This window comes from Cebus imitator, unplaced genomic scaffold (genome assembly GCF_001604975.1).
Source record: "Cebus imitator isolate Cc_AM_T3 unplaced genomic scaffold, Cebus_imitator-1.0 Scaffold22, whole genome shotgun sequence".
Taxonomy (NCBI): domain Eukaryota; kingdom Metazoa; phylum Chordata; class Mammalia; order Primates; family Cebidae; genus Cebus; species Cebus imitator.
The window spans coordinates 1,728,293-1,742,586 of record NW_016107337.1 but is presented as its reverse complement, the minus strand read 5'-3'; the positions used below and the strand labels follow the sequence as shown (position 1 = coordinate 1,742,586).

The following is a 14,294-nucleotide window of genomic DNA, read 5'->3' as shown; positions in this document are numbered from 1 at the left end:
GTGACTCTTGTTATTTGTGGAAGTTATATTCTGTAAAGTCACAGCAAACACTGAATTAGCAAATACTGAACCATTGCTCCTAGGGGAAATATAGGGCTAGATTCCTGTAAGCCTCTGGTCACAACATTTTTGTTAACTGATCAACACATAAACTTGCTGTTTGTGTGTTTCTGTTTAGAGACTCCATGTCTTTAATGTATTATATCAGTATGTGATGTTAATTCATTAACATCAAACTCACAGCCAGCAGCACAGCTCATGCCTGAAGGAAGCTCATCTAAGGAAGCTCACGTATTTTCTCTGTAAGACACATCACAGCCACCTTGTGCTTAGGAGCACTAGACAGTATTTCAGCACTATACTGGGGGGCCATCTTAAGCTGCAAAATCACCAAGAAAAAGCATAAAAATGTGAAAAATATGGTACTGAGTAGATCATAACATGGATGCTTATTACAGTATAAACTGAAACAATGAGGCAGTGTCACCTCGTTGGACCTCAGCTGGGAACATGTAACTCAAAATGTTTATCCTCTACGCATGTGTCTGAATGATCATAAAATCCTGCGAGTATTGATTAGGAGGTCACAAACAAATTTTGCGTAGTTGCAAATATAGAATCCATGAATAATGAGAATGAACTGTATTTTCAGAAATATAATTATTCACAAACTATTTCTAAGAAATCTACTAAAAGCTGCTTTAACAAAATTATTGAATCAACCAAAAAAAAAAAAAAAAAAAAGGGGGGAGTGGGGGGAAGGTCTAACATGAAAGAGAAGGAAGTCCTGAAGGTGACTGGTGAAGAGAAGTACCAGGATGACAGCTTTGTAGCAGACCCAGAGAGACCCAGTCTGGGTTGCAGCCGGACAATGGAATGCTGCAGAAAGAATGAAAAAAGTAGACCACTGTAAGTGCCAAGTAAACAATGATTGTACAAGAAGGAAATGTAATCACTGCACGGTACGTTGCTCAACTCTAAATAACATTTATGTGGTTATACTAATATAAACATTAAATATGGACTTAACCAAAACAAAAAAGAATTAATGTGGAAAAAACGGAAGTTTGCAAAAAGATTTCTTCGGGACAAGTATACAGAGCAATATTTTGAGGGCTCAAAGAGGACTCATTTTTGAGAATAAGATTTTATTCTAGAAACTAAAGAACATTAGATAAAATGTTTTCTTAATACTTAGAAGGAAAGTACCGCTAAGAAACATTTATAGGTCATAATAAGAAGAGCTTAATTTGGAAAATATCAGTTAACTCTTTAAGACATCAGATTCAATACAATGCCCCATTTGAAGCAGTAAATTAAAGATTTGATAGTACAGAGGAAAAGAAAATCAATAAATGATATTAGGGAAAACAAATATTTCATGAGCAAAACAGAGGAAAGGTGGCAAAAATGAGAACAAAAGAAAAAATGGGATGAAACACCATTGAGTTTAATTTGTAAATAATAGCCATTGTGAAAGATGACAATTATATAGAACATGAGTCAATAATAAAATAAAAATATAATTCATTGATTTTTTAAAAATGAGGTATTCAGAAATTGAAATGTAAAAAAAAATCTATAGGCATCTATGCGTTAAAAAAAGAGGCCAAATTTAAGACAGAAGATAAAATTGAACTCAGTTTTCTCTGTGATGTGTGCTACTGTGAAGATAGTCGTGGAGAATTTTTGAGGGAAAAGATTGTAACACAAGAACTCCATGTTCAGCTATGTCATTTTTTATTTGTGAAGATGCCAGAAAGACATCAACAGGAAATTATTGTGTATCAGGTACCAATCTCAGACAAAATTCTAGAAAAGTAGTCACTCACCTGGTTTTGCCTATCCTGAACACCAGCATCTTAAAGATCAACATATTTTACAAACATATGTTTAACAAGTATAGTCAGGTTCTTTAACTGGAAACCTTATGGAAGAGACAAAGTGATTCATTGAAAATGAATGTAGAAAAATGATCAAGGAGGGGGAAAATTTGACATTTTAAAAATTCATCTCGTAAAACAGACATGAAATCTTTTTTTAATTATGAATATAGTAATACAAAGGAGACTATCTCTTCTACAAATGCATGATTTAGGGATAAAACTGACATATTAATCAGTGGAAAAAAACAGAAATCACAACTATAAGCCACGTTCACACAAAAAGGCCATAAATGACAAAGAGTGCAAATCAAGTCAATGGGAATGGAAGAATTATTCAATGTGCTACTTTTGCTTCTATAATATTCATATGAAATATTCATTTTAGATAATATGTGTCCAGTGCAGCATGAGCTTGTAATGAAAAGGCAATAGAGGACATATATGAATAGCTAGGTATTTTGGGAAAATGGGTGATTCGGAAAATCAGTGTATGTGCCTAGAGGGACGACAATGTTTAGTATATAAGGATTTGCTGAAATCTTCAATATTTTTAAATAATGTGATTTATAAAAAGCCGTCCTCTCATTTTAATTTGAATAGTGTTACTGCTTTATGCTGAACTCATATTCCCCATTTGTTTTGCTACAGTCTATTGTGTTTAAGTAGTTTTCTTATTACTATTTTACTTTGAATATAAGAAATGCCTCTTAGATTTTATCCAATACCTCTTTAGCATTTACAGATAAAAATCTGTAATCTCTTTTAATTTGTTTTGGTTCCAGATTATGTTGACAGATTCCAGACCTGAAGTTGATACTAATGACCGCTTTCTGGTTTACTTTGGCTTATAGGTTGCTCTTTTTCTAATGAGATTAGGTCTGTGTTCTTTCCTATCTTTCTTCTTTAAGAATGAAGGCACCTAAAGCTGTAAATTTTTCTGAGTTAAGTATTCACTGTGTCTCACAGGTTTTGGAAAAAGCATTCTTTTTATTTCTTTCTAGATAATATGAAGTGCTGTATTTCTTGGTATCAATTTGGTTGGTAAGTGTCAAAGGAACTGAATTAGTACTAAGAGAAAGTAAGCCAGATTTAGGGTACCAGCTTTTGAAAATCTGTAGGTGGATAGCTAAGTGTTATTTTTAACAATGTAACTTAATTTTAATAAAATAATGAAATTTTACCTTGAAAGATATCCCAGAACTATATAATGCTATAATGCACTAATCCTCTTCTCTAAAAAGAATCCCCAAAACATAGTTTTCAGGTTCTTGTGGCATATATATCTGTGTGTTTTATTACATCCTGCAATGTTTTGTTGTGGTATTTTCCATTTTATGATTCTATTCTTTGTTTAAACTACTAGAAGCCCAAGGCATTTAGTATTCATGATCCTATTTGTTAAATTTAGTAGTAACATTTTTTTATATATAATTACTACCCTTTAATACCCGTTCTGCCTTCTGGGGCCACAATGAAGAAATTCAATTCCTCTTCCATTCAACAGTCTTTCAAATATTTAAACAGTTAGGCACCTTTCTTCCCAAAGGCTATCTTCTTTAGCCCAAACATCCTTATTTAATTCAACCATTTTTAATATAGGGTCATTGTCTTGAGACTTTTTGCCATCCTAATTCCCTTGGTCTATATGTATCCTAGTTAGTCAGAATTCTTCTAAAAGTGCACTGACACATACTAAACTAAATATTTCCAGTGATGTCTCAAAGTGAAAGTCAAATGGAATTATTACCTTTTAAAAAAAAAAATAGACACTAGGCATCATTTAATGCCAATTAAGATTTCATTATCTGGCCAGGTGCGGTGGCTCACGCCTGTAATCCCAGCACTTTGGGAGGCTGAGGCAGGAGAATCATTTGAGGTCAGGAGTTTAAGATCAGCCTGGCCAATATGGTGAAACTCTATCTCTACTAAAAATACAAAAATTAGCCAGTCATAGTGGTACACGCCTGTAGTCCCAGCTACTTGGGAGGCTGAGGCAGAGATTCATTTGAACCCAGGAGTGGAGGTTGCAGTGAGCCGAGATCACGCCACTGCACTCCAGCCCGGGTGACAGAGCAAGACTCTGACTCAAAAAAAGAAACAAAAAGATTTCATTATCTTTGTGGCTTAATATTGAGATTGCAATTGACAAAAACACTCAAGTATTTCTTATGACAATACCTGGCCAGCCATAGACAAGGTAGTTTATACTATGAACTTTGATTATATTGATGCCTTGGTTCTCTCATACATAAAGTCAAGATAATATTAATACTAACTCATAGGATTTTTAAGACAATGAAATAATTCTATATATGTAAAGCATTTAGAACAGTGGCTGATAAATACTAAGCCTTTAGTAAATGTTAACTGTTAACATTATTATTATTACCATCTATTTTGACATCATTCTCCAATATTTTTAAAAGCTAGTCAGTCTCAACCATAAAGAGCTTGTATAGTTGATATATTTACCCTTGAAGGAAAACTTTGAAAAAAATTAATACGTTAAATCATAATAAAAGTATCAACTGCATGAACTATGAAAAACATTTGCTTGTAAATGGACAAGTGTACTCTTTGACATGTCACATATGGTTATTCTCAGCAAACACAAAATACAAAAACACAAAATACAACACAGCCTAAATCGAGTTGTGTCAGTCAGGATCTACAAAAGAATACTGGAATAGAAAGTGGAACAGCCACTACCTCTGTGGCTGAGGGAAAGTATTCAACTTAAAGAACCTCTCTCCCCGGGGCTGAGATTCAAATCTCACTGGAGAAGATGTATTTGCAGCTGACTGTATGTCAGAGAAGTCTATGGAGATGTTGGTGGACTGGAGGTGATGAGTAGGAAACCTCTGTTGAGATGACCGTTATTATCAATGGGCCTCTGACAAGCTGCTCGTAGTCGTGCCAGAAAATAAGAAGAAGGGCACATGGAAACCTGGAAAAAGCAGCTTCTTTTTCTTCTATGCCTTGCAGTTTTCCTCCAGCATCCCATAATGCCAAACTTTAACACTGTGTCAGCAGGCAAAGGAGGAATGTTTATAGATGCCAGCTTCATTATTACAAACAAGGGCAAAAAAGGGTAGATTTAGAGCTGACCAGTACTAAATTGCTAGATGGAAGAAAGACCTAACCCAATATAGCAATTGTAATGGTCTAAACATTCTAATATTAATATTCAGGTATTTGGAAATTCTAATGAAAACACTTTGCTTTTCTACACAAAGTAAATACTATAGCAGAAAGTTCCACAGATGTGTAACATTCTATTTAAAAAAATATATTTGGGTGACTAAAACACCTTGCTTTACCAGAGCTTATGATTTAGTGAGATAGACACATGAACAGTCAAATAAGATATAATATGTTTAGATGGAAGTGTCCTTAAGGAGCTGTAAGAATGAGACGTGCACATTGATGACTGCATTGAACAGTTAAAACAAAGAGATGGATCATACTCTACAGGATTTTGACATGAGCCCTGCTGGAATATTTTACCCCAAAAACTTCAGTGTCAAGAAATTCAGATAAATTAGATTAAGTTCAAAGAGGAGAGATGGGAATGATTAATGGAACAGAAAGACTGGCTTGTGAGGGGAAAGGCTAACAGAAATAAATCCATATAGATTAGCTAAGTGACAAGGAAAGCAGAGAGCTGACAACATGAGTCTGATGTAAATACAAAAAAGCTAAAATCAAAGAATAGCACAGAAAGTGGAATTTAGTCTAATTAAACAAACTTTATAAGTGGGGGAAGACCTGGAGCTTGAGTTAGGCCTTTGAGAATGGATATGTTTCCTGCAGAAAGAATATACAACATATGGCGATGGATGGAGAGTATAACAGGAAGCTTTCTGTTGAGTCATCTGTTGAGCTAGTGCAAAAGATGGTGACAAGATAAAAAAATGTCTTTGCCTGAGAGCAAGGAGATTTTTTTTTTATTATTATTATTAGAGTAGTGTCAGACAGAGCATAGGTGCTGAGAAATGCTGACGGATTAAAAGAATAATTGAATGAATAGTGAAAGAATGTCAGAGAAAGGAGCTACATTTTGGAGAGTCTGAGACATTGAAGAGGTCTGTATGTTACCTTGTAAGCCATGGGGACTAATTGAAGGGTTTTATGTTGTTGCTGTTATTTATATTTAAATATGCTTCCTAACAGACACAGTAGAGAGAAAAGTAGCAGCATATCCCATTCAAAGTGATAATTCCAAAATCAGAAACCCTGTGTTAAGAGCCAAAAGAAATAAAAAGAATTGGCTTTTTTCTTCCTCTTTTTCTCATTTCCAAAATTTACTCTTCATAGATTCTGTCACTAGCCTATCAATTAAAGTAATCATCCTTTAAATGCATGAGACAGTAAACTTGATTCACAGCAAGTGAAGGATGAGAATTCTTTCTTAGGCTAGGTGGATTATTTTAATTTTTAGAACTTCTTAGCCATTTTCTCTTCCTCAGGTGTTAGGTCCTGATTCATCCTTAGCCAGGAACTCTATGAATATATCATAATTCTTTAGGTCCCATTAGGTTTTTTACCTTACCTTCTCCCTCATTACAAAGGTTCTTAAAAAGAAATTGACTATTTTATCAATGAAACTTAGACTAAGTAGCTTATTTCACTGTTTTGAATTTTGCATATATGTGTGCATGTATATTGGCGACATACACCAAAGTAAATGTGCAAATTTATATGTATTTCCTAAAGTGAAATAAACAGATTTTTTTTCACAATATTATCTTGGCAAAGTTGATTTGTTGAACTTTAGATACTCTGACAGCTAGAAACCTACATCAACATTTTATGACAAATTAGAAGCAAGATCCTGTAGATACATCTGAGGATACTTCTGATTTTACCTTATCCATGGGGAAGTATGCTCTGGAAATTCAGCCAATTCACTGAATTATATTCTACATTATTTTTACATTATATCTTCTGCACTTATAGCTTCTAGAACTAACCATGGATATTCTGAAGAATAGCTGTGCCAAAGAGAGAGAATAATCTTCATAAAACATATTATCCATACTTGCTCTACATTTTTCTACCACCAGGTTTCTTGGTGATCCAGAAAGACCTACCTTTAGAACATTCACTTGTCAAATCCCTACTCTTTGGAAGGCCCAGTTCAAATGCCAGCTCTTTCATGAAGCGATGTTTCATCCGTGTGTCTCATTCACCATATCCTATTTCTCCTGCTTATAAACTTCACAGTTTTTATTTGACAGTTACCAAATTCTGTCTCAACTTATGTTCATATGTGTATTTGTCTAATCTCTTATACTTAGATTGAAATTTCTTGAGATTAGAAGTCATGTTCTACTGATATTGTTATTCTCAACTCCTAGTATTGCTCCTGACTTATAATAAGAACTCAATAATTGATTATTCAATTTAATTTAGGAAGCCAGTTACAGCCATTGAGAAGGCTCTTGTAGTAGTTATTATTGGCAAGATGTTTGCTAAGAACACATTAAAATGTTTCCTACTTGTGCTAGGGAATTTATTAATATTCTTAAGATTATAGTTTAATGAAGTTCTGTGAGGGAAAATAAAAAGAAATACTTTGTGTATTAGTCTACTCATATGAAACTGGCTTTATGAATTCAAGGGGATTAGATAAAATTGATTGCATTTATTATAAAATCCAATGAGTTGTGATTCTTCTATAAATGAAAAAGTTTAAATGAAATTTCAGGAAAGTTACTTGGTCCTCATTTAATCTTCAGTAATAAAAGAAACATTGTGGATGTATAGCTGTGGGCAATTACTTTAGCAATTCTGATACCCCGTTACATTTTGAGAGAATGTGAATGTGAATAAGGACACACTGAGAAGTAGAATAAATTAATAAAAGTGTACCGGATTTTAAATAGGCAATATAAAATATTTATTTGCACTAAACATTCAAAACCATCATTTCATTTTTCTAGAAGGTCAAATACCTGCCACAAGCCACTGGTTATGCTTCCAAGCAATAAAAACCTTAGCATTTCCTTGGTTGAGTTTCATCCTAGAGAGGGCCCTAAACACCTAATTTACTATCATTTTTGATTTTAGCTACATAAGAACCAAATTAGTCAAACTAAACTATTGAAGTGAGAGTTGCAAAACTTCTTCTCTTAAAAGCCAAAAGAGATCATCCTGCAGGATCACAGCACCACTGTCAGTTTATGAGGGGAAAAAGCGGGTGCGGGGCAGGGATTTTTCTTAACTGAAAGACAAACTCTTCTTGGCAATACAGTTCTAGGATACATAAAATACCTTAAAAAACTGAATATGACTTCTCGCAATGCCATCTTTTGGTGGATGATTTCAAATAGAGGTTCACTCAGAAATAAAGAGGATTTTTATGAAATAGATAGGATCCTGAAAGAGAGAAAAGGAGCCCCTCCCCCCAAAAAGACTGAGGAGGGTGGCAGGAACACTGGGGAAACAATAGCTGAAATGAATTCGACTTGCCCTTGTGTGATCTTTGAATATCTTTCTCTTTCTTGGAAATCCAGCTTGATTTTATAGCTTATGACCTGAGCCAACTACTGCCATGAAGTTTCTACTTAAAGCCCAAACCATTAAGACAAAAGCAGTCTTGACATGATTACCAAGACAGGTCTGTTTGTGCATTTCACTTTATTTTTAACTTTGACAGGTAAAATTGAGTTTATGATGGCAGGCAGTGGAACTTGAGAATCAATTCAGAATACTTAGCTATAACTGGTTCTTGTAAATACATCTTAGCAGTCAGGATTCAACAAAAAACAAGCAGGTTAGACAAGACAATTTAAGCAGCAACTGAGAAAAATAAAAATGAATTCTCTTTTCTTGTATACTTTTAAATTTCCAGAAGGCTTTTAAGTTATTGAAGTATTTACTAAAGGCATAAGACATGTGAGTGGAAATCATTACTGTCATCTATATTAATAACACCTGTATAATTGATCAGTGTTTCATATTTTCTTCTTTCAATTAAACTCTGCTGTCTGAGATTACAGCACAAAAAAGAGTCTCCGAAAAAAATTGCAAAAAACAATTTAGTCACATATTTCCTTTGTGAGCTTATTTGGTTACATCTGAAAATACTGAGAACTTTTATTCTATGAAAATGATTGTTCCCTCAATAGCTATTGGATGCATCAAAATGTCTAGCACCATTTCTACTACACAGTAAATGCTCAAATATATTTATTGGAATTAGCAACCATTCCCCTTTCTTTGCATCCTCTCCATCTGTTTTTTGATTTTTTAACAGAAGCCATTCTGACTGGTGTAAGATTGTGGTTTTAATTTCATTTCTCTAATGATTAGAGATGATGAACATTTATTCATATATTTGTTGTCAGCTTGTATGTCTTCTTTTTAGAAGTATCTATTTATGTCTTTTGGCTTCTTTTTAATGTTTTTTTCTTGATAATTTAAATTTCTTATAGATTCTAGATATTAGACCTTTGTCAGATACACAGTTTGTGAATATTTTCTCCCATTCTGCAGGCTGTCTGTTTACTTCCTTCATAGTTTTGCAGTGCAGAAGATCTTGAGTTTAATTAGGTCACACTTGTCAATTTTGTCTTTTGTTGGAATTGCTTTTGAAAACTTAGCCAACATCAAATAGGGTATTTCCTAGGTTTTCACCTAAGATTTTCATATTTTGCAGTCTTACATTCAAATGTTCAATCAATCCTGAGTTAATTTTTGAGTATGGTGAAAGGTCAGGTTCTAGCTTCATTCTTCTGCATATCAGTTAGCGATCACAGTACCATTTATTGACTAGGGAGTCCTTTCCTTATGGCTTAGTTTTGTTGACTTTTTCAAAGATCAGATGGCTGTAGGTGTATGGCTTTATTTCTGAGTTCTCTATTCTGTTCCATTGGCCTATTGTCTATTTTTGTTACCAGGACCATGGCTTTTGGTTACTGTTGCCTGGTAGGATAGTTTGCAGACAATGTGACACCTTTCGCTTTCTTCTTTTTGCTTAGGATTAATTTGGCTATTCAGGCCCTTTTGTTGTTGTTGTTACATATGAATTTTCAGTAATTTCTTCTAGTTCTTTAAAAAATGATGTTGGTAGTTTGATAGGAATAGCATTCCATCTGTAAATTACATGGGGTATTACGGCCATTTAATGATACTGATTCTTCCAATCCATGAGCAAGGAGTGTTTTTCCATATTTTGTGTTATGATTTCTTTGAGCAGTGTTTTGTAGTTCTCCTTGTAGAGATATTTAACCTCCTTGGTTAAGTCTATTCCTAGGTATTTTATTTTTGTGTGTGACTATTATAACTGGGATTGCATTCTTGATTTGGCTCTCAGTTTAAATGTTATTGGTAACTGATTTTTGTGTATTAATTTTCTTTGCCAAATTTTGGTATTAGGATGATGCTGGTTTCATAGTGTGAGAGAAGTCTCTCCTTGATTTTTTTGGAATAATTTCAGTAGGATTGGTAACAATTCTCTGTCTAGTAGAATTCAGCTGTGAATACATCTGATCATGAGCTTTTATTGGTTGATAGGTTTTGTATTATAGATCCCATTGTTATTGGTCTGTTCAGGTTTTCAGTTTCTTCCTGTCTCAACTATGAGAGGTTGTGCGTTTCAAGGAATTTATCCGTTTTCTCTATATTTTCTATTTTGTGTGCATAGGGGTGCTCAAAATAGTTTGAGGATCTTTTGTATTTCTTTGAGATCGGCTGTAATGTCATCCTTGTCACCTCTATTTATGCTTAGATATCTTTTTATTTGTTAATCTAGTTAGTCTATGGATCTTTTTTTTATTTATTCAAAGAGACAACTTTTGGTTTTATTGATCTTTTGTGTAGATTTTGGCATCTTGGTTTCATTAAGTTCTGCTCCACTTTTGGCTATTTCTTATCTTCTGCCAACTTTGGGTTAATTTGCTCTTGTTTTTCTAATTCCTCCAGGTACTGTATTATATTGTTATTTGGAATTTTCTAATTTCTTCATGTAGTAGTTTACTGGAAAGTCTTGGGAGATAGGCACCCATGGCCACGTTTCGCTGCAGCTGCCCCACAAGCAAAATGCCTTGGGCTCTGGAGCTCCACCCTTCTCTATTCTCTGAGCAGATTCCCCTGCCAATTCAAGTGTCTGTGAGGATCAGGATCATCCCTTGTAGCTAGGATCCCAGAGGTCCGTGGCGAAGGTGGATTGCCCCACAGTAACTTCACTCGCCCTTCCTTAATAGCTGTTCAGGGCTGGGAATTAGTTCTGGCACTTGGCATCCCCATGCAGGGACCCTAGCTTCCTCCATCTTCAGCATCAGTGACTGTGTCACCTCACTGTCGACTCTCAGTTTTTTCTCTCAAAAGATCTGCTTTCAGTATGCGGGTTTAGTTCATATTTTGGTGGCTCTTGGTGAGAGAGGCACTTTCTAGCTGCATCTAGTTAGCCCTCTTGCTCTGAATCTCCTCAAGTGACATTTATACCTTAGGGTTTGATGGTAGCCAATAGGTTGGCTTTGGCATCCTTCAACTCAATGTCACAGTTGTGTCTTTGCTATTAGTATAAACTAAAGAAAAAAACATTATTATTTTAATAATCTCTGACTGTCAGACAAAAGTGACTATTTTGTTCTTACTCTTTAGGCATTGGTCTCATTGTCCTCTTGGTTTGCACAGATGGATACAGCATTGCTCTAGCCATACAATGCTCAGTCTTCCATCCAGATGCCCACATGGAGCAGGTTCTCACTTTATATTTCAACACCTGAACCCAAACACCATGTGTTCCATTTGACAGAACTGGAGGCAGACTTTACCTTCATGGATTTGTTATGCTACATCAGGCTTTTTTCCTCCTCTGTGTAAGAGCATGAGGAGAGAAGATATAAATACATTTATCCTTAAAACCAAAATAACAAGCCCATCTTAATGTTACTTCAGTTTTTTTAACATAAGAATAGTTACAAAGTAACGGTCTGTTACATTTATTTGGAAATATAAAATTATTCCTCTGTCATATACTAGTTTCTTAAAAAGTTAAACAGAATTACCATATGACCCAGCAATTCCACTTCTAGGTATATACCCAAAAGAGATGAAATCGGAGACTCGGACACTTTCACACCAGTACTCAGAATTTCCACACTATTCATAATAGATGTGGAAATAGCCAACCGCATATCAACAGATGAATGGGTAAAGAAAAAGTGATATGTGTGTCAGTGTACATATATATATCTATAGGAGTGACATAGATGATAGATAGATAATATTTACATATATTTTAATAATATTATATTGGGGTGATATATATTTTTAAATATTTTGGGTGTATATATATGTATATATATATATATATATACATACATACACACACACACACACACACACACACACACATATATATATATCTCACCTCAATGGAATATTGTTCATTCTTAAAAACTAATGAAATTCAATACATACTACAACATGGATAAACTTTGAAAATATGCTAAGTAAAATAAACCAAACATATAAGAACAAATAATGTATGACTGATTATATGACTATACGTACACATAGTCATGCACTATGCATGATTTGTATTTGTATTAATGACAGAGGCTGGAGAGGCAGAAATGGGGAGTTATTGTTTAATGAGTACCAAGTTTCTGTTTAGGTTGATGATAAAGTTATTGAAATGAATAGTGGCAATGTTTGCACAGTTTTGTGAATGTACTTAATGCCATTGAATCATATACTTTAAAATGATTAGAATAGTAAATTTGGAATTATATATGTTTTGCCACAGTAACAGGTAAATTAATAAGTAAACTTTTTTTTTAATTACTCCCTGTGGTACAGTTACTCCATTCATCATCACATTGAGGCTTCCAGATTGCGGAGTGTTGTGAGGTGTTGTGAAAATGGCTCCGAATGTGAAGTCGGAAAAAACTTTCCTGTAAATCTCAGCTCTGTCACCTAGTAGGAATGCAAATTTGAGGATGTCACTTAGGGCTATTGCACCTTAGTTTCTTCAAGTTACGCTGTCCAACAGAGTTGTTTTGATGACTATAATTGTAACACATATAAAGTGCCTCATAAATTCAAACAACAAGGCAAGTGGATGGAGGCGACTTTTTAAAATATATTCCTTTACAGAGCTTAGTTATAATACTCAGCACTAAAATGCATTTATTAATTCATATTTAAATACACTAAAATATTAAGGTATTGTTGGTAAGACAACCACAGATTTTTTTTTAATTTTTTCTATTTAAAGTACTAAATCCATAATTTTTAGAATTAAACAATGGTGAATTTCCAAGGAACCACATTTCTGTTTCCCATTTCTTTAAGGAATGCATTACTAAACCTTTCCATTTATCTTATTTGAAAACCATTTGTTCATGATGTAGCCTCACTGTACATATCTTAAGAAGAGATAATTATATTACCTCGGAAAGAAGGGACAGCTATATTATATCTCATCTGAGATAAAAAAATGGTCTTCATTCATACCTAATTATAAATTTTAAAGTATTTTACTAACTTTTCTCATCTTCATTCCAAACCACACAAACCATTATCAGTCTCTACACTGTTAAACATATAACAATAATTTGGCATGACATTATATCACATTGGAAATTATATCGGAAGGTCCTTTGGATACATAATTAAATTGCAAAATAAGTACTTTTAAAGTAAGATAAATTTTATGCTATAACATCATAAGTTAATAATAAAATTAATGTCATTGAAACAAATGCCAACTAATTTTTTTGTTTTCCTCCTTAGTGGTTATGTCTTTGACTATGATTACTACAGAGATGATTTCTACAATCGGTATGTAAATTTTTCATCCTCATTTTCCTATAATTTAAATTATCTTTTAGCCATTTTGTGCATTTTGCTCATGGGTGCTCTTGATTACAGTATTTAACATAATATTTTTCTAGTTAAAAATAAAATACTAAATCCCAGCAAAATATAGATTTTTCTATTTTCATTATTACTTACTGCAGTACAGCAGATCTTGGAATTTTAGGACTTTCAAGGTGTTCAAACTTAAAATTTGGTATCTAATATTTAGATAAAATCCTAAAGATTTATCTAGCTAATGTTATTTTCCAAGTGAGCTGTTGATTTAGAATCCTTCAAAATCAAGAGCTTGAAAACTCAGAAAAATGACTCCAGCCTTCTAAGGTACATAATAAAAGACTGAAAATGCTATATTGGTTAGAGTCTGTAAAACATACAGATCGTTCCTGCTTTGCATGAGTAGGAGGCCACAAAGGTGACCATGCGATCTGAAACCATGCAATGAGGAAAAAACAGGATTGTCTCATGACCTTAAAAATTTTTGTCAAAACATTAACAACTTGTATTCTCTTTTCTATAATAGGAAACTATAGTAAAGCTAAGTGTGATTTAGTATGCCATAATTTAAAACAATAA

General features: G+C 33.7%; 1 protein-coding gene across 7 annotated transcripts in view; it reads left to right on the top strand.

Moving 5' to 3' along the window:
- The window catches only part of RALYL (RALY RNA binding protein like), a 718,971-nt gene that overhangs the window by 632,180 nt on the left and 72,497 nt on the right, over window positions 1-14,294 (top strand). For all 7 annotated transcript variants that reach the window (XM_037736077.1, XM_017521829.1, XM_017521831.1 and 4 more), the window contains one exon: window positions 13,635-13,682. In XM_037736077.1, the coding sequence (XP_037592005.1) occupies window positions 13,635-13,682 (48 nt within the window). The remainder of the gene's footprint in view (window positions 1-13,634; window positions 13,683-14,294) is intronic.